Source organism: Clupea harengus, chromosome 2, assembly GCF_900700415.2.
Source record: "Clupea harengus chromosome 2, Ch_v2.0.2, whole genome shotgun sequence".
Taxonomy (NCBI): Eukaryota; Metazoa; Chordata; class Actinopteri; order Clupeiformes; family Clupeidae; genus Clupea; species Clupea harengus.
In genome coordinates this window covers 26,186,550-26,207,837 of record NC_045153.1, presented here as the reverse complement: position 1 = coordinate 26,207,837, position 21,288 = coordinate 26,186,550, and the positions used below count along the sequence as shown (strand labels likewise).

Below are 21,288 nucleotides of genomic sequence, written 5' to 3'. Positions count from 1 at the left end.
TCTTCTCTCTCAGCAAGTGAAAAAACAAAGCAAAACAGGGTTATTCAGTCAGTAGTGTGTAGACTAGTGAGCGTGTGAACAGCCTCAGGACTGTTCTACACAGGCACAGCAGCTAGTGAGAAAACGACTTTGGTTCAAGCTTTACATCATGGCTGAAGATCAGTTAGAAACTTAACAAGGAGAGAAAGAACAGGACCGCTCCTTTGGATCATCTTAACTCCGGTCCCTAAAGCCTCCAGTACTGGGTTATCGCCGGTCTGCAGAGGATCACAACTCACAGTCTGCCGTTAGAAAAAGGAAAGGGCAAGGGGGATTGGGGGGGGGGGGGGGATATGGGGCTTAAAAATCCATACTAGCACAAAATGCACGAAGGACCACCAAGGACACCCCCTTGCCCCGTAAGGTAGGAACATCCTGGAGTTCTCTCGAAGCCCCTCTGCTTGCGCCCACACACACAAACACACGACCCAAATATATTAACTTTTTTTTTTTTTTTAGGGAGAGGGTAGGGCAAATGCACCAACGCCTCTCCTCTCGCACTCATAAAACACCTCAGCAATCCAACCCCCGGTGAGCCAGCGAGGCCTCGGGCCTCGACCCAGGTGACCCGCGGGACCCAGAACCACCACACTGCTGCTGCTGCTTCTCTCACTCGCTCTGCTACAGCGGAAGGGTCCTGCTCACCCTAAACCCGCACCCACCCTCCCCCCCAAAGCCCCAATCTTTTATTTTTGGTTATCTGCGTTGTCGCTACAGAGAAGAGCAGGGAAAGCCTGTTACAAATTAAAAAATAGGTTTGTCTTTGGACATGGATCTTCAAAATATTGCATTTTTTTTTTTTTTTTTTGAAATCTCCTGCTGTCTACCAAGAGCCTTGACTCATAAATATTTAGGCTTAAGCTACACACTACAATGACAATATACAGCAATAGTTTAACAAATATTTTTGGTATATCTTGGAAAAAAAGGCCAGTTGAAGACCTTGAAAAGAACGACCTCAGCGTGCGACAGAAGAAGTTTCTCCTCCAGAGTAGGCAGACTGCAGTTCTCTAGTCCAGTTTTTTGGTACAGACACTGTGCACAAGTAGAAAAATAAACAGAACCCCCTAAAAAGAACTTGACCCAAGCAACAAGCACTCATTTCGGTAACATCCCACCAACTTCCCCAGAAAAATCGAGGCTGGTTTGACATCAGCCTTTTGAGCTCCTGCTCCAAGCCACAATCGAAAGAAAGAAAAAATATATATATATATATTTAAAAAGCCCACTGACTGGCCCTGGCCGATTTTCAGAGCAGACCAGGTTACAGTATTGGCTGTGTTTGAGAAGACCACCAAAACTAACATTCATGTAGAAATATATATATATAAAAAAAAATAAAAAAAATAAAACAACCACCACATCATCCGCTAAGGTCTCAAAGGTCATCTGTCCATCTCACAGCAAACTATGAGACACAGCCGATGGCCTCTGTGCAGGACTCCAATTAAGCCATCACTATAGGTCTGGCATCCTGGAGAGGTTTTACACCACAAGTGGTCAAAAAAACCAAAACAAACAAACAAAACCAAAATCAGTGTTCTCTGACAGACAGTTGCACATTTCCTTAGAACGATGAAACCATATATTTGCCACTTATTACTTATTTTAAAGCCTTGTAACCACAATTATGTGATGTACAACTTAAAGCTGACTTACAGTTAGAGAACCAAAAAACATAAAAAAAAGAATAACGTAAAATTAGATATGAACAACGTAAAAGGCCTGCAATACAGTACCTTCCACTGGGAAACGATAGTGGACCTTACACTAGGATAAGAAGTGATCATTCAGTTGTTTAAAAAAAAAAAAAAAAAGAGAGTTAAGATCGCACATTTTTTTGGTTAGAAGAGTCTTCAAAAGCAGCTCTGAAAAGAGGAGTGGAGGACAGAGTTCAGGGAAGATGAAAAGAAGTTGGGTTGGGGAGGGGAGAGGAGAGGTCTGTCTTCATTTATCTAAAAACACCTCTTGCAAGTCACCCAGAGGGGGCACCACTGAGTCAGAGAGACACTCTCCACTCAGGTGTGATGTCAGTAACCCTAAGATGACACCTCTCCCCCCCCAAAAAAAAAAAAAAAAAAAAAAGTAACCAAACTATTTTTTCACCCCCTATCTCAACATTCTGGAGTTAATGCAAGGTGAACACTTTAAAAAAAATCCTGTCTTTTTTTTAGTGTCATTTTTTTTGGATGGCAGCAGAAAGATTAAATAACGAGGAACGCGCAAGACAGCGCAGGGTGCAGAATAGAAGCAGACAAGGGAAATGAATGAATGAAGGAAGGAAAGAAGGAGAGAGAGATGATGATGATGATGATGATGATGATGAAGGCTCGGAATGGCAGGGCTCCGCCAGCTCCCGCCGCTTCACTGCGCCTTGGAGGCGGTGCTTATGGTGGAGGTGGGCACTGCAGCCGTGGTGACCACGCTCTGGTGGGCGTCTTGCGTGAGCTGCAGGTTGGCACTTGACACCAGGCTGACGGGGTTGCTGGCGAGCAGCGACAGATTCTGCGGGTTGAGGAAGAGTGGCGTGCCGCCCGCGCTGGCGTTGGCAAACAGCAGGTTACCGCTTCCATCCAGAGAAGTGATGGGTAGAGTTCCACTAGAGGCTAATGCTGTAGAAAAGAAAACAAAGACAAGTAAATAAGGTCACCAAAACACTGATATTACTTGAATATGCAGTCAGTGGGTATGCTACACTTCCATCACCTCAAGGAACAGCAGCAACCAGCTTCATTATTATTAAACCACAATTCTAAAGGGCTTGGATGAAATGCCTCTCTGGGGATGGGTTACGGTGGGTTTCCCAGGGGGATGTGTGCAGATGTAGCTACTGTTTGTGTTAATGCAGAAGGGTTGGTGTACTTGCCGCTCCACACCCCTTGGATCGTGGCCAAGGTGCTGTTGCTCATCAGCGCTGGACTCAGGGCACTGCCCAAACCTCCTGGTCCCAGACTCAACAAGGCCCCCCTGCGGAGGACATTTAAAAACATCAGTCAACACAGCCCGACATGTTGGCTTTTCAGTCCAATTTTTGACATTTCTAACAAGCATGCTGAAGTCTTGGTTGGGAAAGCCACAAACTTTTCTACAGAAGTGTATTCAAACAGTTGAATTAACAGGCAAGATATATGAACAATTGCCTTTTTGAATTTTGGGCCAACAGCGCGCGCGCGCACACACACACACACACACACACACACACACACACACACACACACACACACACACACACACACACACACACACACACACAGGCCCTTACCCATGGTTGAACTGTGAAGAGGCCATAAGTCCAGGGTTGAGGCCCGCAGCGGCGGCCATGGCAGCAAGGCTGGCACTGGTGGAGAGCCCCGGCCCTGCCACCATCACCTGGCCCGAGCTCAGAGCTGAAGCCAGTGCGGAGGCAGAAATAGGGGTCTGTGATACCAAGCACCCGCCGGACCCCTCCTGGGGCCCCCCGCCCGACTCACCGGCCCCGCCACCAGATGTGTGTAGTGACGGGGAGGGGCTTAGCGAGGTCGGAGGGGCAGCGGCTACGGTAGTGACCATGGGCGTGGCAGAGATGACCGAGGCTGTGTTGGTAGAGGTGGGTGCTGCCGTGATGGTTGTGCCTAAAGACGGAAAAGCAGTCGAGTTGTTTACATTTTGGGGACACTATGTGCAAAACAAACTGTATGATGGGATATGAACACACTCAGAGGAAAAGAAAAAAAGAAGAATGTTTGGAAAAAAAGCTGCATTATAAACTCCCAAAACTGGGGCTAGTGCACAGATGTCTAATTCTAACTCCTTCACCACTCCTTATCCTATCCTGTACTTACCGACTCAAGTGATTAAATGAATGAAAACTGGATGGCTAACTAAAGGGGATGCACTCCAATGAACCTTTTAGCTTACAAAAAAGGTTTTTGCCTGGACTTCAGAGTGTATGTGTGTGAAAGAAAGAAAGAAAGAAAGAAAGAAAGAAAGAGAGAGACTACTGAGTGAAATAGAAGCAGTGAGTGGGTCATTACCAGTGAAGCCGAGGCTGGAGACACTCGTGCTGGTGAGAGGCAAAGCTGAGTTTACAGTCAGTGTGGTCGGTGTGAGGCTCGTCGTGCTGGACACCTGAAATAGGCGAGGCAAAAACACAGTCGGACCACACAGAACGGACCACACATTCAAACCTTACAATCATGAGGGCTCACAACTATGTGACTGTATATGTGTTTGATCCCAAAACCTTAATCATCCTCCTCTCCTCGTCGGCTCTTTCTACCGACTATGAACCTAAATGTGCTCATAAAACAAGGTTACCAGCCTGGCTGAGAACGAAAATAACAATCCATTCCAAGTTGTACCAACTGGACACAGTGTCTGGTCAGTAGACTAGAATAATTAACAGTAAAAAGGTGTTTCATTTTAATCATTTTGAATTTTAAAAAAAGGTACTAAAATTGAGCACTTTCCAAACATTCCACGAGTATACTTCAACCAGCATGCTTCAAATGACTATGTGCTTCTTATTTTGAGTTGGGAAACGGCCGTACCAGGGGATTGGAGGAGGAGAAGATCGTTTTGATGGGGGTGGTGCCCATGCCACCACTGCTGGGAGGGTTGATCCTCTTCTCCTTCTGCCGGCGGTTGCAGAACCACACGCGGATCACCTCCTTCTCCATGTTGAGCTGGTCGGCGATCATGGTGATCTCCTCAGAGGTAGGTTTTTGGTTCTGCTGGAAGGGGACAAAACGCGTCGGGCAGGAAAGCCCTTTCAGTACCGGGCCACTGGGAGAGGATAAGCTACACTGGCATGAGCGGTCTATGGGGGACACCAAACGGTGTATGGTCTATGGGGGACACCAAACGGTGTATGGTCTATGGGGGACACCAAACGGTGTATGGTCTATGGGGGACACCAAACGGTGTATGGTCTATGGGGGACACCAAACGGTGTATGGTCTATGGGGGACACCAAACGGTGTATGGTCTATGGGGGACACCAAACGGTGTATGGTCTATGGGGGACACCAAACGGTGTATGGTCTATGGGGGACACCAAACGGTGTATGGTCTATGGGGGACACCGCTCAAAACACACATCACTTTCTTCATTCCTTTGACTGACAAACACCAGCTTGTTCTGACAATAGCTGGTTGAACGGATGAGGGGTATTTTATATTTCATTGATTCCAGTCCACATTTTCATAATTACAATACACAACATAAGATGCACAATATTAACTTACTGAAATGCATTAGCTAGAATCATAAAATGCTTTCCTAGGTGAAAAAAAAAAAAGGACTGATAAGGTCTGCTGAAGGTAAGATTCTGGAGGTCCTTTTGTCTCTCACCTCTATAAAGCTCTTCTCTAAGGCCACGCGGATGTTGGTCTCGATACTGGTCCTTTTCTTGCGCCGGCGGTTCAGCCCCTCTATGCCCAGGCCAGGGGAGCCCAGGGAGCTGGGGCTGGACAGGGCCTGGTCAGACGTCAGGTTCTCTGCACACACAGCACGAACACAAACGCACAGGGATGGAGGTAAGGATCACGTTTTTTTTTTTTAACCATGACAAACAGCAGCCATGAGGTGAGAACGTGCTGACTAAACACAGACGTTTGGGGCTAAAGTGCTTTTTCTGCAAAAAAGATGCTTGAAACACCAAAAGGTGGATTTGTGCTACCAGACTGACTAGGGTAGAGGCACAGGAAACTCATCACACACACAAATATGCACACATATACAGACACATCTGACAAACATCTGTCTTAACTAAAGATGCACCCGCAGAGAGACACACACACATACAGAGAGAGCAGCACTACACATTCCATCTAATATTCTGGCGTGTTTGTTCTCCTGTGTGAAGCGTAGCCAGAGGAGAGACATACCTGCATCGTTGAGCCACTTCTCTAGCAGAGGCTTCAACTTGCACATGTTTTTAAAGCTCAGGTTCAAGGCCTCAAATCGAGAGATGGTGGTTTGGCTGAAGTCATTGCCATAAAGCTTTCCCATGGCAAGGCCAACGTCCCCCTGATAACACACAAATCAAGCTGAGCGTTAGTTCAGGCAGGCCAATCAGCTGATTCACCAGCGCCAACCAAAGTTGCTGTACCATATTACACACTTATGCTTACTAGTATGAATAGAAGTCCCCTTGAACTAAGCCATTCTGGCAAAGATAACTGTTGTACACTTCTCAGTAAACTAATCAATTTTAAATTGTTACTAGACAAGAGTAGACCTGACGAAAACAAACACACACAGCACATATAATAAACAAACAGGGAGATGCACCATGTTTGTAAGTGTGTGTACCTGAGTGAAGCCCAGTTTGATTCTCCTCTGCTTGAAGGTCTTGGCGAACTGCTCGAGCTCCTCCAGGTCACTGGGCTCCTCCAGACTGGGCGTGTCCATGCGCTTTGGTGTACTCTGGGTGTGGGAGAGGGGTTGGATGGGGGTAGCTGCTATCGTGCGAGTCGGGGTCGCGGGCTAACAACACAGAAATACAGCAGAGTAAAAAACCAACACAAATCCATTTGACATGGCTCTGTACAGCCAAGTATAAGTCATGAAAACAGCTAGACTATGACATTTCAGTCAAACGAAGAAGGAACATTTTGAGAGGGGTTGAGAGGAGAATTGTGGGATTTGTAGTCTCTTTACCTGGGTGGCGAGGGTGATGCTAGGAGTCTGCAGGAGGTTGGCTTGGCTTTGAGGTAGTTGTGTTAGTAGGTTGGGGGCCTGCAGGAGACCTGAGGAATGAGCGGGAGAAAGGTAAACTGTAGGCAAGGAGGTTATAAAGAGCCCATCATCAAACAGAGTTAACACAAGTGAATGACAGGGGGGGGGGGGGGGGGGAGTATAACTGTATGTGTACACTGTAGTACTGAGTCACTGTACATATTAGTCATAGTGACGTACAGTATTTTGAGTGCTATGCATTTTAATGTTCTCATATCTTTAGCATATCTGTCAGAAGTTAGCATATCTTTAGCATATCTGTCTTTCTGTAGATCTTCAGTGGATTTTGAACGCAGCGGTGCAATGTGGTGCGGTGTGGTGTGGTTCGTTGCGGTGCGTACTTTGCTGGCCCTGCGGCGTCTGGGAGATGATGAACTGTGCCGGCTGCAGCTGCTGCAGCTGGGTGGCGATGGGCAGCCCCGGCTGCACGAGCACAAACTGCTGCAGGTTGGGGTTCTGCTGCTGAAGCTGCTGCAGCTGCTGCAGATTACAGACACACGCGCACGCACGCACAAACACACAAACACATATGCACATATCAGAAAATAATTCTCTAAGTGGGCAAAGTAAAACATCAATAAAACCAAGCATGTCACAGCACTAATACAGACTGTCAATTATATACAAGAACCATATCGCTGAGAAGATATCTAGTTTAATTGCTTGTCCAATGTGTGACAATATATGAAAATCTTTTTTTGATCCCAGCATGATAAATAGCCATCTCTGCCTTTCTGAAGTTTTAGCAGCTGCCTTCCTCTGTCATCTTTCCTGTCCTAATTATAGCCAAACTTTATCACATCCCCGTTATTATTCTTGGCATTATGCAATCAGCTCATGTTAAATGAATAAACCCTCATTATATGCCAGGGACAATCTGGGTCATCTAAAATTCATCTCCAGCTAGCACATGAAGTTTTCAAACTCAGTAAGCCTATGAAGCTCTGAACAGAGAGGTGGAAACACTTTAGGCACAGCGAGTGGAAGCACCTGTGTGTTTTTGGCCCTCTCCATTCACTGAGGCGAGTCATTTCACTCATTCACTCTACAGCATTTCCTCGTTCACAAGTTTGGCTATGCAAATGAATATGGACACAAAGCGCTCAAGTGTTACATGGCCTACTATGCTGGGAGGCAAGGGGAATTCCGGGGCAGTTAACGACCGGCTTGGCTTTTTTTTTGTTTGTTTGTCTTTCCCACAGCAATGTACAACGGTAGGAACACGCAGATACACACAAATCCTGTAACTATCTAAAAATCATAAAAAGAACACAATACTTTAATGGAAACCCTGCAGTTTTTCAGGACACGCACCATTTGCCCTGGAACATTGAACATCTGGCTAACCCCACCACACCCTCCCCAGGATGAGAGGTAGGGTAGCGGAAGGGAAGCCTGACTTACAGGCGTGATCTGGATGGGTTGGGAGAGGGGGATCTGGGTGATGGGTGTGGCCGCGGAGGCGGAGATGTTGGCTCCGCTGGTGCTGCTCTGCTGGCTGGCTGAGTGCTGCTGCACGGCCGCCGCCAGCAACTGAGCCTGGGCCTGCTGCAGCAACATCTGCTGCTGTGCCGGAGTCAGAGTCAACTACAGAGAGAGAAAGAGAAAACAAGAGAGACAATGAGAGAGGAGAGGGTTATGAGCACATAAGCCTAGACATCAGGCACAGAGTTTGTTTATTGACGCGTCACGATCCCAATCAAAGAAGGCAGATAAGCAGGAAAAAGGCACAGTACACCAAGTGAATGTCATGTTTGATTCAGGCATATACAGCAAATGTCTGGATGACGTATGTGGAACCTTCCTGTGCTGATCTACGGTGGGGGTGGGGTGGACATACATGTGAGTGATCGGTGGCACGCCTTCACAGTGATTCCTTGGACCAGACACAAACACATGCGATCATGACACACAGACTGACTTCTGACCAGTGACTCGCACCATACAAAGCAGAGGCTCGGGCTGCCCCGGGGCAGACTTCTGCCTTATAAAGGCCTTGAGCCAGTTTAATGCATGACTGGCAAGGGCATGCAGATCACATGGCACTCTGATGACAGATGGAGATGAAAACAAGCCTCTCTCTCCTCTCTCTCTCTCTCTCTCTTTCCATCTCCAGTCATAACCCAACATGGTCTGCAACACCACCACGTGACCCAGCATTACAAGTGCTTAACCATACACACAACGAGCTAGGTGGTGTGTACTGTAACCAGACCAACGCAATTAAGTTAAAGTTAAGGCTAATATTTTGTCATTTATATTAGCTACTAAAGACATGTTAAGTAGGCATTTGCCAAGCCTTCTGGACAACTGGCTATGGAGGCTTCTAATCCTGCAGAAGCCTCCGGAAGGCGCCTGGTGGACGGCCTGGATGAGTGGCTCTTTTCAAGTGCCACTGGTCAGTGAACTGAAGAGACACAACAGGGAAGAGATGAGCTTTGAGGCTGGGTCTTCAAGATGGAGCCACAGTCATGAGCGGAGTAGACTCGGGGCTAATCCCATTACTCGTGCGTGCACCCCTGAAGTGCACCTCACTGCTCCATTGAGAAGAATTGGACGGGTGGACAACAGATGTGAGAAAGAAGTTGGAAGGGTGAGGGATTGAAAAGTAGAATGAGCCGCCTCGTCTGGCTTTCTACTAAGTCACAAAACTGTGCCTTTCAGGGATGCAAAGTCGCGAGTGTAAGAAATGGGATAAGGCTTTAATGCGCCCCACTCAATTGCTGAACTGGAACGGATTGCTTCCCGTTTACCAAAGTAAGGACTGAACACGAGAGAAGCCGATCCTCCTAGCACTGCAGTTGAGAGGGCTTTCCAGAGGTGTCCACTCCTCCACCTGAAGATCTACAGTTCTACATGGGGTGCAATATAAGGTGTTGGGTGATCCAACCAAGTTCTACAGGAATATCTGAATACTAAAGACAGAGGAGATGCATACTTTTTACCGTCAAGTAAAGAAAGTTACAAGATTTCCTGGAGGACTTGGACCATCAGCCCTGGGTGATATTAGTAATGTCACATGTGGAAAGACAGACACACACACACACACACACACACACACACACACACACACACACGTTCTATTTCCAGGCGCATGAGCAGGCAGCATGGGGCAGAATGCCACTTACTCCAGCGATCTGCCCCCCGGCCAACATGAGTTGGGTCTGAGGCAGTGCCTCCGCCTGGCTGGTGGCCATAGGCTCGCCAGCCTCCTCCGTCTTAGACTAAGAGCAGAACACAGTGCAGAGGTCAGAGGTCGTGGAACAGAGGAAAGGGTCAATCTCAGCAGGGTGAGATCTACTCAGGGTCAGGGGTTTCAAATTCTCAAGAAAAGAAGAGTAAAATAACACTCAATTACCCCATGACCACTGCACACTCAACCATCTTATTTGTTCAGATTAGGACTGCAACTAGAAAGAGTCAATCTATTAAACAAAACTCTTACAAAGCACCTAACACCCATCTTTTTTGTATAGGTTTCTGAAACAAACAAATCAAATCAGAAACAGTTGTTTTCTTACTTATAAAAGATAAGATGCACCGATAGGGATGCACCGATACCAGTATCGGTGCCGATACTTCGTTAAAATACTCGTACTCGTTTTGAATTGCCGATACCAAGCACCGATACCACTCATCAGTATTTCACTGCATCAAACTGGCCGGGCTATGCTGACACAAAATGTGATTTATTGTCCTACCTGTCCTACCACTCTCTGCCAGACTAGTAAGTAGCTTATTTGCCGTCTTGTGTTGCATTTGCTTGATGTTTGACTGTGTTAGGAAAGTTTGTCATAGTGTCAAGGTATTTCAGTATACAGGTTTCGCTAAATTTAGCTGCTAGCATCTCGTTAGCGATTAGCAATTCCGTTGAGCTGCCTTAACGGCGATTTGGGCTCATTTTAAGATAAATGACGACGACAGGAGTAAGGCACAGTGTAAGATCTGCACTGCTACGGTGTGGAGGGGCGGAAAGGAAAGTACTTTGTTTAACACAAGCAATTTGATTAAACATCTGAAGACGCACCATAGTGCTTAGTACACAGCGTTCACTGATGCTAGTGGGGCAAGACCGAAGCAACCAATCTTAACTGACGTCTTGCAAAAGAAAAAAATGCGCACGCACACACAGAGAGAGAGGTAGAGAGAAAGACTGTGCCACATAGGTTAAGTGATTGTTTGTGTACTTGAGCAGGAGATTCTTCTGATCCTTTTGTAACTGAAATGTGCTCTTGTGCTAATCTAGTAATAGTTCTGTTCACTTTTTGTTAAGCAGACTGTGTTGTTAACTATGCAGCAAATTTAATTGCCTTTATATTTGCCTTTATATTTGCATTTTGTCTCATGTGATGATATTGTCTGTTTGAAGGCTTTTTTGTGTGTTAAAACCAGAAAGCTCTGTTTATTTTTGGCTTGGGATAGCCTTCTGTTAATTTTGTACTATAGGCTTGACATAATCTGCAGAGGATAAAATAAAATCTGCCTCCAAATTAATTGCACTTTCATGGAGACCAAATCTAAGAAGTATCGGTATCGGTACTCGGTATCGGCAAGTACACGAATACAAATACTCGTACTCGTATCGGTTTGTAAAAAAGTGGTATCGGTGCATCCCTAGTATTTTTTGCTACAGAGCTCCCCTTAAAGTTGGAGTGTAGTTCACTTTTACACCACCAATAGAAATCGCACTTTGAGACCCTCCTAATGGACAGTGGTACATGTGTATTTGTTGACAAGCTGAAGGAAATGGAACACCAGAAGCCAAAGAAGCATGTAGCCTGACAAGGTAGAGTAATATTACAAGATTTTACAGAAATATGACTGCCTAGTTAACGTACTGTGACATCGTAGATGAACACATGACCAAAAGAACAAAAAAAAAAAAAAAAGTGAAAAACTTTATTTTGTGGAAATACTGCTCGCATTTTCAGGCTATATACATTGTTTTCTAAGCATTTGAATGTGAAGTATGTGTTATCTAATAAAATGTTGTTGGCGATATGATAAAAGGCACATATTGTGCATAATACATTGGACAGTGTAATGTATAGCTAGCAGAGTTAGGTTTTCAAGGTTGCAAACTAAATTATATCAGTTATAGAAAAATGCCAGTTTATTCAAACGGACCAAGCTGTCACAGTGCCTCTTCCGTCTCATTAAGCTCAACAGGTGATCGCCCTGAGGGAGAACAGCCAAGCATTAACATAATGTACGAGTTGGAGTTGTGAGACCATGTTTGTTTGATGCAGCCCGCATCAGTCTTGACAGGTTGGGATCAGTAATATCAGGTATTGTTAACTGTTAAGATGAGATCAATTTGACATTGACCTTTCTTCTTCAGAACACCTTCATAACAATTAACACCACCATATTGTTTTATCTAGGCTACACTAAGTGTACATCACGTGGGAATGCGTATGAAAAAAAACAACAACTGTATTTTCATTCAATGTGCCTACATTTATGACATTATTAGCTGGTTAATTTGAGATGATACAATCTGACCTGACAATTTGATTGCTCGTTCACAAACAGGCAGACTAATGCAGCTCCATCTAGCGGCACGTCCTTACATGTCACTGAAAACCAGTGAGCCTTCGCACCCAAAGATAATTAAGGGTTCGTTGTAGCAGACGCCTATTTATTTCTGAAAAATATATATTCAAGACCCATCTTCTGGAATATTCTGATTATCGATAAATTAAGTCATGTAGTCTTACTTCTGCTTGATTCAGTGAAACGCAGTCAACCATGGAGCCCTTTTGATGTTCTCATTTTGGCTAAAAAAAAAGCTGCTCCGTTTGCATAAATTCTTCAAGATGTGCCTCAGATCACCCTGGAGCAGGAGGGGTGGGGGGTGGTATGCTCCTCGCTGCCCTGTGACACTGAGGCGCGACACTTTGAGGGGATTTAGCAAGTCCTCTTTGGCCCAGCTCACATCACTAGGGCTTGAACACGCCGACTGCTTTTGATGGGGAAGAAAATCTTGTTTGGATTAAGGCTCGAACTGAGGGTTAATTAGGTTGCCATACACTGCTACACAGGGCTCCACATTTCCTTTCACCTCAGGCAGGAAATAGTTGAGGAAGACACTCCAAACATTCTGCGCCTCGGCCATATTCACCAAAAAGAGTGAAATGTGTGGCCTTATGTAAAAAGCATTTTAAAGGGATGGTGCTGGTTAGGAACATACTGCAGCCAACTGAGACTCGAAGAGGAAAGGAGGGGCAGGCTATGTTAATTAAAGGAGAGGGGGAAAAAAACTAAAAGGAAGGTGGTAATGCAGCACATGTAATAATTCTGCATAGATTTGCATATTCTTCACCATCTGTTTCCGAGCAACTGCGGAGCAGCTAATTAGCATACAGGGCTGATTAATTTCCCTTGTTGCTGGGTGATGGCAGGCGCTGCTGCTACAGCGCTCTCTCTCTCTCTCTCTAAAGTCAGCCCGAATCCGCTCAGTCCTTCCTCTGAACACTTCAGACCAGCCCAGAAAAAGCACACACACACAAAATACTCGCAAGCAAAGCTTCTTCCTTCGAATATTCATGTCCACACAAATATGAATATGCATATGCGTGCGCGCACACACACACACACACAGAGCCCCCAACATATGCACAACCGAAGCATCTTTTTTTTAATGTCCGTATAAAACTGAATATACATGCGCACGCACAGACACACATCCATACACACACACACAGGGGGCAGCTGGGAGCCTCCTAGAAGTATGATAATAACATGGCAGTTGTTGAGCTGTGTGGACAGGATGTGTCATGTCAGGGGAGAACAATGACGACCCCCCCCCCCACACACACACACACCTCCCCGAAACATCTGCACATTCCTACAGGCGTTTGAACAAAGCTTTTGTGTGTGTGTGTGTGTGTGTGTGTGTGTGTGTACTACCTGCCAAAGCAGGGGTTTAGCGTGAGAGCGCATGTGAGCAAACATCACTTGTTTGAACAGGGCTTTTTGTATGTGAGCACAATACCTGTTGGAGCATGATTTTTGCATGTGCCTTTATGCATGTGTGAGCACGCTCTTTACCTGTTGGAGCAGAGCTTGTGCATGTGCGTTGGTGATTGCGTTTGTTGTCTGCACTGTCTGTCTCTGAAAGTCCAGTCCATTTGTTTGGGCACCTGGAGGGGGATGAAGAGAAGGGAGGGGTAAAGATCCACACACCAAGTCCTGCACATTAAACAGCAAAAACACCCCTTGTCTACTCAAGGCATTCTCACTCTCGCACGCCCTTCCACACACACACCTAACTGATAATGGGCTTTTAGGGTATATAATTATCTAGCCCATTAGAAAAACCTTTTCAATATAATGAGGTTTTTTTTTCTTTCTTTTAGATTTACATTTTAAGCTAACAAAAGCACACAAGCTGAGCTTGAAAATGTGCACAATCCAATCACTGTAAACACACAGGAGAATATAGCTCACAAGCATTGAGCAGTTTTAATCACGACACAAGAAAAACAAACAGATAACGCCGGGACAGGTGAATATCTAGCAGATGGCAGGCAGCAGGAGTGGGGGCTATAGCAGTGGTAGTTGGTGGGGTGGGGCCCAGCAGGTGAACTCACCTGTGTTTCCGTCGCCACTCTCCATTGCACATTTACTCGATTCAGACGGATTACTCATTTTAGAATCTGAAATGAAGGACACAGGGCACAGACTTCAGCTGAGCGATCACCAAACCCCAAATCCGAGTTCATTTCCATACAGCACCCATTCACCTGACCCAGCCCACCCACAGGTGGCACGTCCCCACACCCCGAAACAGAGCCTCTGAGCCGCTCCAATTTGGCCCCATTAGTGCTCACTCGCCGACTACATGGACCACTTCACTCCAATGACTCCAATTTGGCTCACAGACATTTTTTCTATTCAAACTGTCCCAATCTCCAGCAATACCGCTGCATGCACCAATAGCCAAAACAGGGAGTGTTGAACAAAACGGACGCTGGCAATTTAACCAAAGACATACAGACAGACTACCATCCACCCAGACACAAACAAATACAGAAGAAAGAAAATGAAATAAGGTGAAAAAATAAATAAATTAAAATAATAATAAAAGAAAAAAAAACTAAAATCACTGTATGCAAACATGAAAACACAGGCTGAAGCTGAATGGCTGGAGGGCAGAGCGTGCAGAGATTTAAATGCCTTAGCACACCCACACCCTTTCTTCGACTCACCCGCCAAAGCTGCACCTGCACTTTCTAGCATGGCTTTGAAAGACGCCAAGTGGCAGCACAGGTCTCCGTTAGATGCAAACTCAAGATAGGAAGGGGAAAACTGGTCCGACAAGAGGGCCTTGGTGGTGGGCAGAGAGTCCGGGATGCAAACACAATCCTCCCAACTAACAAACCGGCAGGATGTCCACAGTAGGGTCTTGTGCACACGCTAAAGTGGTACAGTACAGTAAATGACTGCGACGCAGCTCTCTCAATCGCTACCGTTTTTCTCTTCTCTGCCTCCCTCTCTTTTCGTGCCATGATCGTCACGGCAACTCGAGTGTGAAAAAAGTTCCCCTTCTCCCTCTCTTTTTTTTTCAGGTTTGAAGCAGAAACAAAGAGTGCAGCTGGCAGCAGCCATAACGAAGCGCAATCAGTATTCAGCTGATTAAAGCCATATGCAAATGTTCCCCTGCCTCGTTAGCGGCGCAACACTTTGAAGTCCTGCGAGCAATTCATTTCACACAGGGCTCTGAAAGCTTTCTGCATAATTTAAAGTCCCCATAAATATTTATCAGCTCATTAGCATATTAATTGGATGGCTTTGGAGGGAAAAGGAAGAGAGCAGGGAATGAGCGAGGGAGAGAGAGAGGGAGAATGAGCTAGTGGGGGAGGTGGCACGGGCCCAATTACTGGAAGAGTGAAGGCATTATAATTAGAAGCACAGGTAAGCAGAGACATTCCCAGCATGCACTGTACAGATAGAAGGCTCACTGGAGTCTTAAGCCAAACTGGTAAACACTTCGAGGTTTCGGGCGGCAGATTTTTATCCCCGTAATGTACCAAAACCCATACGACTGCAGTGTGAAAGAGAGGAAAATGAGGGGAGGGCAAATCACTTTTCATCGTTAATAAATACCTTGTCATTAATGCACACTGAGAGAATTTTAATGACAGGACCCCCTACTGCTCAAACCAGGCAGCTCTGTGCGTGTGAGCTCTGCCACACACACACACACACACACACACACACACAGTGACTGTGGCAAGATTAGCATATTTAGATTAACTTTAGATTCCATTAACTTTTTTTTTTTCACTCACTGAAATTAATTCAGCCTTTGCAAACTGAGCTTTGGCAGTCAGCTGAAAACCAGACAAAGTGTCAGAAGCAAATGCAAAGTTAACTTGCTCTGAAGTTGGCTCTTTTTGTAAGCCATCTCCAAAGTGACTGTTTCAGCTTCCAACATTCAAACAATGCCAAATCGGTATTTTGCAAAACTCACGACCTTGCTGGCTTACACAAATATGCTAAAAACGACTGAAGTCACTCTAAGCAACTGACAGGTGGCCAAAAGCTGCCATCTGGTCAAAACAGCATACAGATTTCATTCCAAAATTGGGCCGTTACCTCCTCAACAGAGGAGCCAAACTAGAACAGATTGGACAAGTTTACAATCGTGAGGCATTCTGCGGTTGTCAGGGACCGTTTGGTTTGCCTGTATGGACAGTTCCTTTCCACTCAAACTGCTGTTTGAATACAAGCTAGGTTGGCAACTTAAAAGACAATCAGCCATTTCCTGACTTTTTTTTCTCTCAACACTTTTAAAGTAGAAAACACCACAACAGGTGAGAGATGGACAACAATAACAATGTCTAAAACTGAACATCGGGCTATGTTAGGTGTGAACAACACCTTACTAAGAAGATGGAGGGAAAGAAAGAGAGAGTGAAGTAGAGCACATTTCCATTTTTGCCGCTGCTACGGTTTCATAGGCCTAAACATGTAACAATGTGTTATGCAAATATTTTACTTGGGTGAATTTTAAACAGGGGAACTGATTAGCACTGTTTTATTGAAAGGGGTGACTGAACAGCGTAGGGGAAGATTAAGTGGTTTGAGAGAGTTTGTATTTGAGGGACCACAGTGATGATGAACACAGAATATTAAGCACTTCAACACCCGTTTAAACATCAATAAGCTAGGTATTTCTAGAAAATTGAACTACTTATACAAAACCTACTCTTACTATTATACAAAGACTATTAATTACATACCATGTTTAATTTAGAGTTTACTACACAGAGGGGTTAAAAAATATAAGTGTAACTGAGGTACAGAGGTACCAGTTACTGTCCAGTACTATAACATTTCCATAACGTTGAGTGGAGCCAGAAGCAGCCTTTCCTGGTACAGCCAACTGACAGCCCATTCCCCCCCCCCCCCCCCAGTTTGCCTGTTTACCTTTACATTGTGTTTGTGTATGACCACTTTTCATAATGTATGATTTTTTGTTTACACTAATGAATATTCAGTGTTTGTTGGGCTTGAATGACTACGTGGGTCAGGAACAAGAAGGTCTGATAAAAACAATCAATACATACATGAAATAATGATGTACAGCTTATCTCTGGATAATTAAAATTTCCTAAAAACAAGTTAGTCTCTACCCCGTTTCTGTTACTTGAATGGTTTTTTGCCAAAAAAAGAAAAGAAATTGGCATTGCCAGTCCCCGTATTCACAAGATATAGTAAAGATAAATTGGATTTCGGTGTGAAAATAATGCGTCAAACTAGCCGGATTCATTTCAAAGCCTGTTTAGGCAGATGTCTGTTCTCCCGTCTTAAATAAGCAACACCTCCCTGAATTAGCCATTCTAATGAGTTCCCTGTAATGTATTCACTTGTCGTAAACAAACACCACCCACATACAGCTGCGGTATACAACAGCACAAGTGATTTCTGGAGGGAACTGAGTGAGCAACTTAAATTCCTGAATTCACAACTTTTGGTACGTCGTTTGAATTGCCTAAAGTACAGAAGGAAGGCGTTCGACTACAATGTTGTTTTAACAGTTCCGCCGTAAACAGTACATGGTAACGATAGTTGGGGGAATTATTCAGCACAAACACTGCACCACTGAACATTACTAAGAATCGTGCATCTAATATGTTCGAAGTTTTGTTGCGAACACAACTTTTGTTACCACCTATTTACAACTTAATAGGTTAAGTGTGGTTGTTACGATTCGAGCCCTTTGTTCTAGTCAAAAAAAGCTAATTTACATTGGGGTAGCCAGATACGGCTTGAAAGCTACTTCTGCTAGCTAAATGGCCACAGGATTCGTTTGAATGTCCTGGCAAAACAATGCTAACATTACTACAGACATAAAATAGAAGTAACGTTAGCTATACTCAGCAAGCTACATTGTTTACCGTGAGGTTACGCCTTTCTTAACTTGTCTGAACACACAGGCGAGCAAATACCTTGACCAAAGCAAAAGAAACAGACGGGCAAATACATTCTAGCTAACGTCAGCTAGCTGACCAACGTATCGTGATATGCTAATGTTGGTCTATATGCCTTGTGAAAACTGTTATAGCTAGCTAACGTTTGTTGACTAAACTTATCCACCTCGTACAGTCTTGTGACGTACTTAATATCAATTTCAAAGCATGAAATGTTGCTTCAGTTACACACGATTATTGATAACATTATAATACTGAATTTCCTTGACTTGCCCGCTCAAGAGATTGGTTGCAGACCAACGTTACCTACCTAGGATAGCAAGCTAGTGCTAGTGTTGTTAAACAATCTGACTGTACCTATATTGAACTAAAAAAAAGTAACGCAGCTCGGAAGAGAACGACATGCCACCAACAAAGGACATTGATTTTCTTCTCATGAATAAAAAATGAAAACTAGGGAGCTAGCAAACAACATTCACATTCAGCTATGCGACGCGTTAAATGGATTCATTCTGATAGAATATGCTGAACACCGCATTCTCTGGTCTAGAAGGCCCACATGAATAACACAACAGGCTACACGCCTGCAACGAGCACAAAAGGCTGATCAGAATAGGCATAAAATAACGCTATACTAAACCTTCCAACTGATCTAAATCCTGTGTGACCTTTTTGTTGTACCGAGTTTTTTTTATTTTAATTGTAAACATATGCGCAGGCCCTATCCAATTGGATGCGAATGAATATGCAAACCTTTATCGGGGAATGGTCCATGACACAATACGAAAACACAAAGCCGCTGTGCCTAGCGTTAGCAAGCTGCTAGCTAGGCACCTCTAATCTAGCAAGCTAGCTCGTTATGATTCAACACCGATTTTCAACATCACCTGAATATGGCCAGGTAACAAACAAAAGTTGTCTCACAGATTATTAATAAAATATGCTAAATCGCATTTGCTCAGCAGCGATATGAATATGTAACGCGCTTAGCCCTCTAATCACACAAAGAGAGGCAGTTTTTCCCCTTTAATTTGCCGTCGCAGTGCCTTGCCAGTTCCCCCACAGTGAATTATTCGCTTGCGGTGGTTAATTCAAATCCTACAGTGCACAGGCATTACATAAAAATATTTTTGTTTACACTCATCCTCCATGCTTATCTGGCTTGAGAGAAAGAGTGTTTGAATATGAATATGAATATGTAAAATGCTGTAATGATTACCTGGTCCTGAACTCTCATCTTGACTCGCTGCTCCTCCGTCCGCCATTTTGAATATTTAACCCGAAATCCCAACCCTTATACAAAAAACCCAACACCCTGCCCTACCACCAGATGTAGGTTACTTTCCGTTGCGCTCTTCCCGATAGATGAGACATTGTGTGTTAGTTGTGTTTTAACGTAGAACAAATGCTCGAGCAATAGTTTAGTATTAAAGTTAGTAGTTACAACTTTAACTATATAGCAAGAGCGTAGGCTATCTACCTGAGGAGACATCTGAACTTCTTGATCCAGTAAGACGTAGCCTAGCTCCGTGGCTAAAAAATAACTGTCCTTGTCCCTGTGCAAAATCTCTCACTCAGATGTAATGATGTTATAGGGGAGCTAAGTCACATATTTGCTTTTAACGCATTTAGCTCTATATGATCAAAGACTCCATACAACATCTTTTTAAATGTTCAGGTGAATGCGGGTAGCCTACCACACAGTGTAGGCCTAGGTTGTGGGAAGGAGACTCAGGGATGGATTGTAATTTGGCCTAAATGTGACCCCCTCCCCCTTTTAATACTGAAACTATGTAATATGAATATATCCCATGTATTATTCTTTTTACATTTCTGTTTGCTTTTGGTTTTGGGTAGTGGACGTTTTCCCTTTTCTCAGAGGTGGACGTGCTTGACTTACTCAAACTACATTAACCCTTCAGTACAGTCTGAAAAAGGTAATCATTACAATGCACCGCATCATTTCAATATGTCTTCATTGGGGGTATGTAATAAAAAATAAAAAAATTCACAGCTTACAAAAGTATTGCCTTGGCCCATGCCGTTTTGCACTTTCCATCTTGCCACTTCCAAATCAAGCAATCAAGCTGCTTTTCTTTTTATACATTAGCTCATATTATCTCTATGCATCACTGCTTCTCACCATGTCCTAAAGATAGGACACATTCTTGAACTAAAAAAGTGGAAGTATTTAAAATAATGTAGCCAACTGCAAAGGCTCAGATGTGTACTTCCTGCCAATTGTGACAATCAGTTTGCTGTAACCAGAAAATATTGTAAGCTAACTGAGTAAGCAGTTAAGTCCAATAATAAGGCCACTTTTACAGGCTGTGTACTCTCTCACATTTAGGTATAAGATGTTTTAGAGTATTCAGACACACTATCTCATTCATTGGTGTATTGTACCAAATTGTGAAATGTATTGAAGTGTAGGCCTCTCAATCCCAGCATCTGGCTGTGTCTTAATAAGTCTTGTCCGCTTTGGCTTTGAAAACTGCTTGGTGTTTTCCACTATGTCCATTTGGGCACAAAAGATGGCTTAAAGAAGTTTGAACCTGCAGGCCAATAGCAGCAACATCATGCAACTACAATGCAAAACAAGGCCCTAGAGATCTGCACAGAGCATTTTTCTAAATATGACTCGATTGGCAGCATTTCATCTAATAATAACGCAGTAGCTTAGCAAAGGTAGAATGTTACAGACTAGTTTCTCTTACTCAAATACAAGTTGCTAACATCTGGTTATATTTCCTGAATCTGAGGCCAATGTGCAGTAAAGGCCCAGTCAAAGAGACCTATTCGGTATTTGTGAAGAATATATTATATATATATCTCAATTTAAATACCAAGTGAATACAAGTATTTCAAATGCTTTACTTCTTTTATCCTAACCCTAACCCTATGTAATTAAAATAAACCTGTGTGCTTTAAACTGCGTGTACTTTAACCGATTAATTCTACAGATTGCTGTCATTAACAGCTAATTTATAAAGGCCCCAAATTAACTGCACCAATGTGCGTATGGCTTAACATGCAAATTTGTTGATCCAAAAAAATATAACATTTGGCTCATACAAAGCGGGATAC

General features: G+C 44.1%; 1 protein-coding gene across 8 annotated transcripts; it reads right to left on the bottom strand.

Annotated features, from left to right (window-relative positions):
- Positions 1–818: 818 nt before the first annotated feature.
- pou2f1b (POU class 2 homeobox 1b) lies at positions 819–19,533 on the bottom strand. 8 transcript variants are annotated; one of them, XM_031558640.2, is made up of 14 exons: positions 19,421–19,523; positions 14,356–14,421; positions 13,814–13,905; positions 8,075–8,347; positions 7,102–7,240; positions 6,683–6,771; positions 6,335–6,508; positions 5,908–6,049; positions 5,372–5,526; positions 4,569–4,751; positions 4,053–4,146; positions 3,302–3,650; positions 2,906–3,006; positions 819–2,651 (listed from the first exon to the last, which is right to left on the bottom strand). In XM_031558640.2, exons 1-14 carry the CDS (start codon positions 19,464–19,466, stop codon positions 2,404–2,406), a joined length of 2,151 nt encoding a protein of 716 aa, XP_031414500.1. In that variant the 5' UTR covers positions 19,467–19,523; the 3' UTR covers positions 819–2,403. The 8 variants fall into 8 exon arrangements, with proteins under 8 accessions (XP_031414500.1, XP_031414511.1, XP_031414506.1 ...); XM_031558651.2 differs by having other exon boundaries at positions 5,372–5,517; XM_031558646.2 differs by having other exon boundaries at positions 7,102–7,237.
- Between the last annotated feature and the right edge of the window lie 1,755 nt (positions 19,534–21,288).

Coding starts and splice junctions, on each gene's coding strand:
- pou2f1b (XM_031558640.2), bottom strand. CDS start 19,466: ATGGCGGACGGAGGAGCAGCGAGTCAAGATGAGAGTTCAGGACCAG. Junction 13,906..14,355: donor GAGTGGCGACGGAAACACAG/GTGAGTTCACCT, acceptor ATCCCCCTCCAG/GTGCCCAAACAAATGGACTG. Junction 8,348..13,813: donor CACAAGCTCTGCTCCAACAG/GTAAAGAGCGTG, acceptor CTCTCTCTGTAG/TTGACTCTGACTCCGGCACA.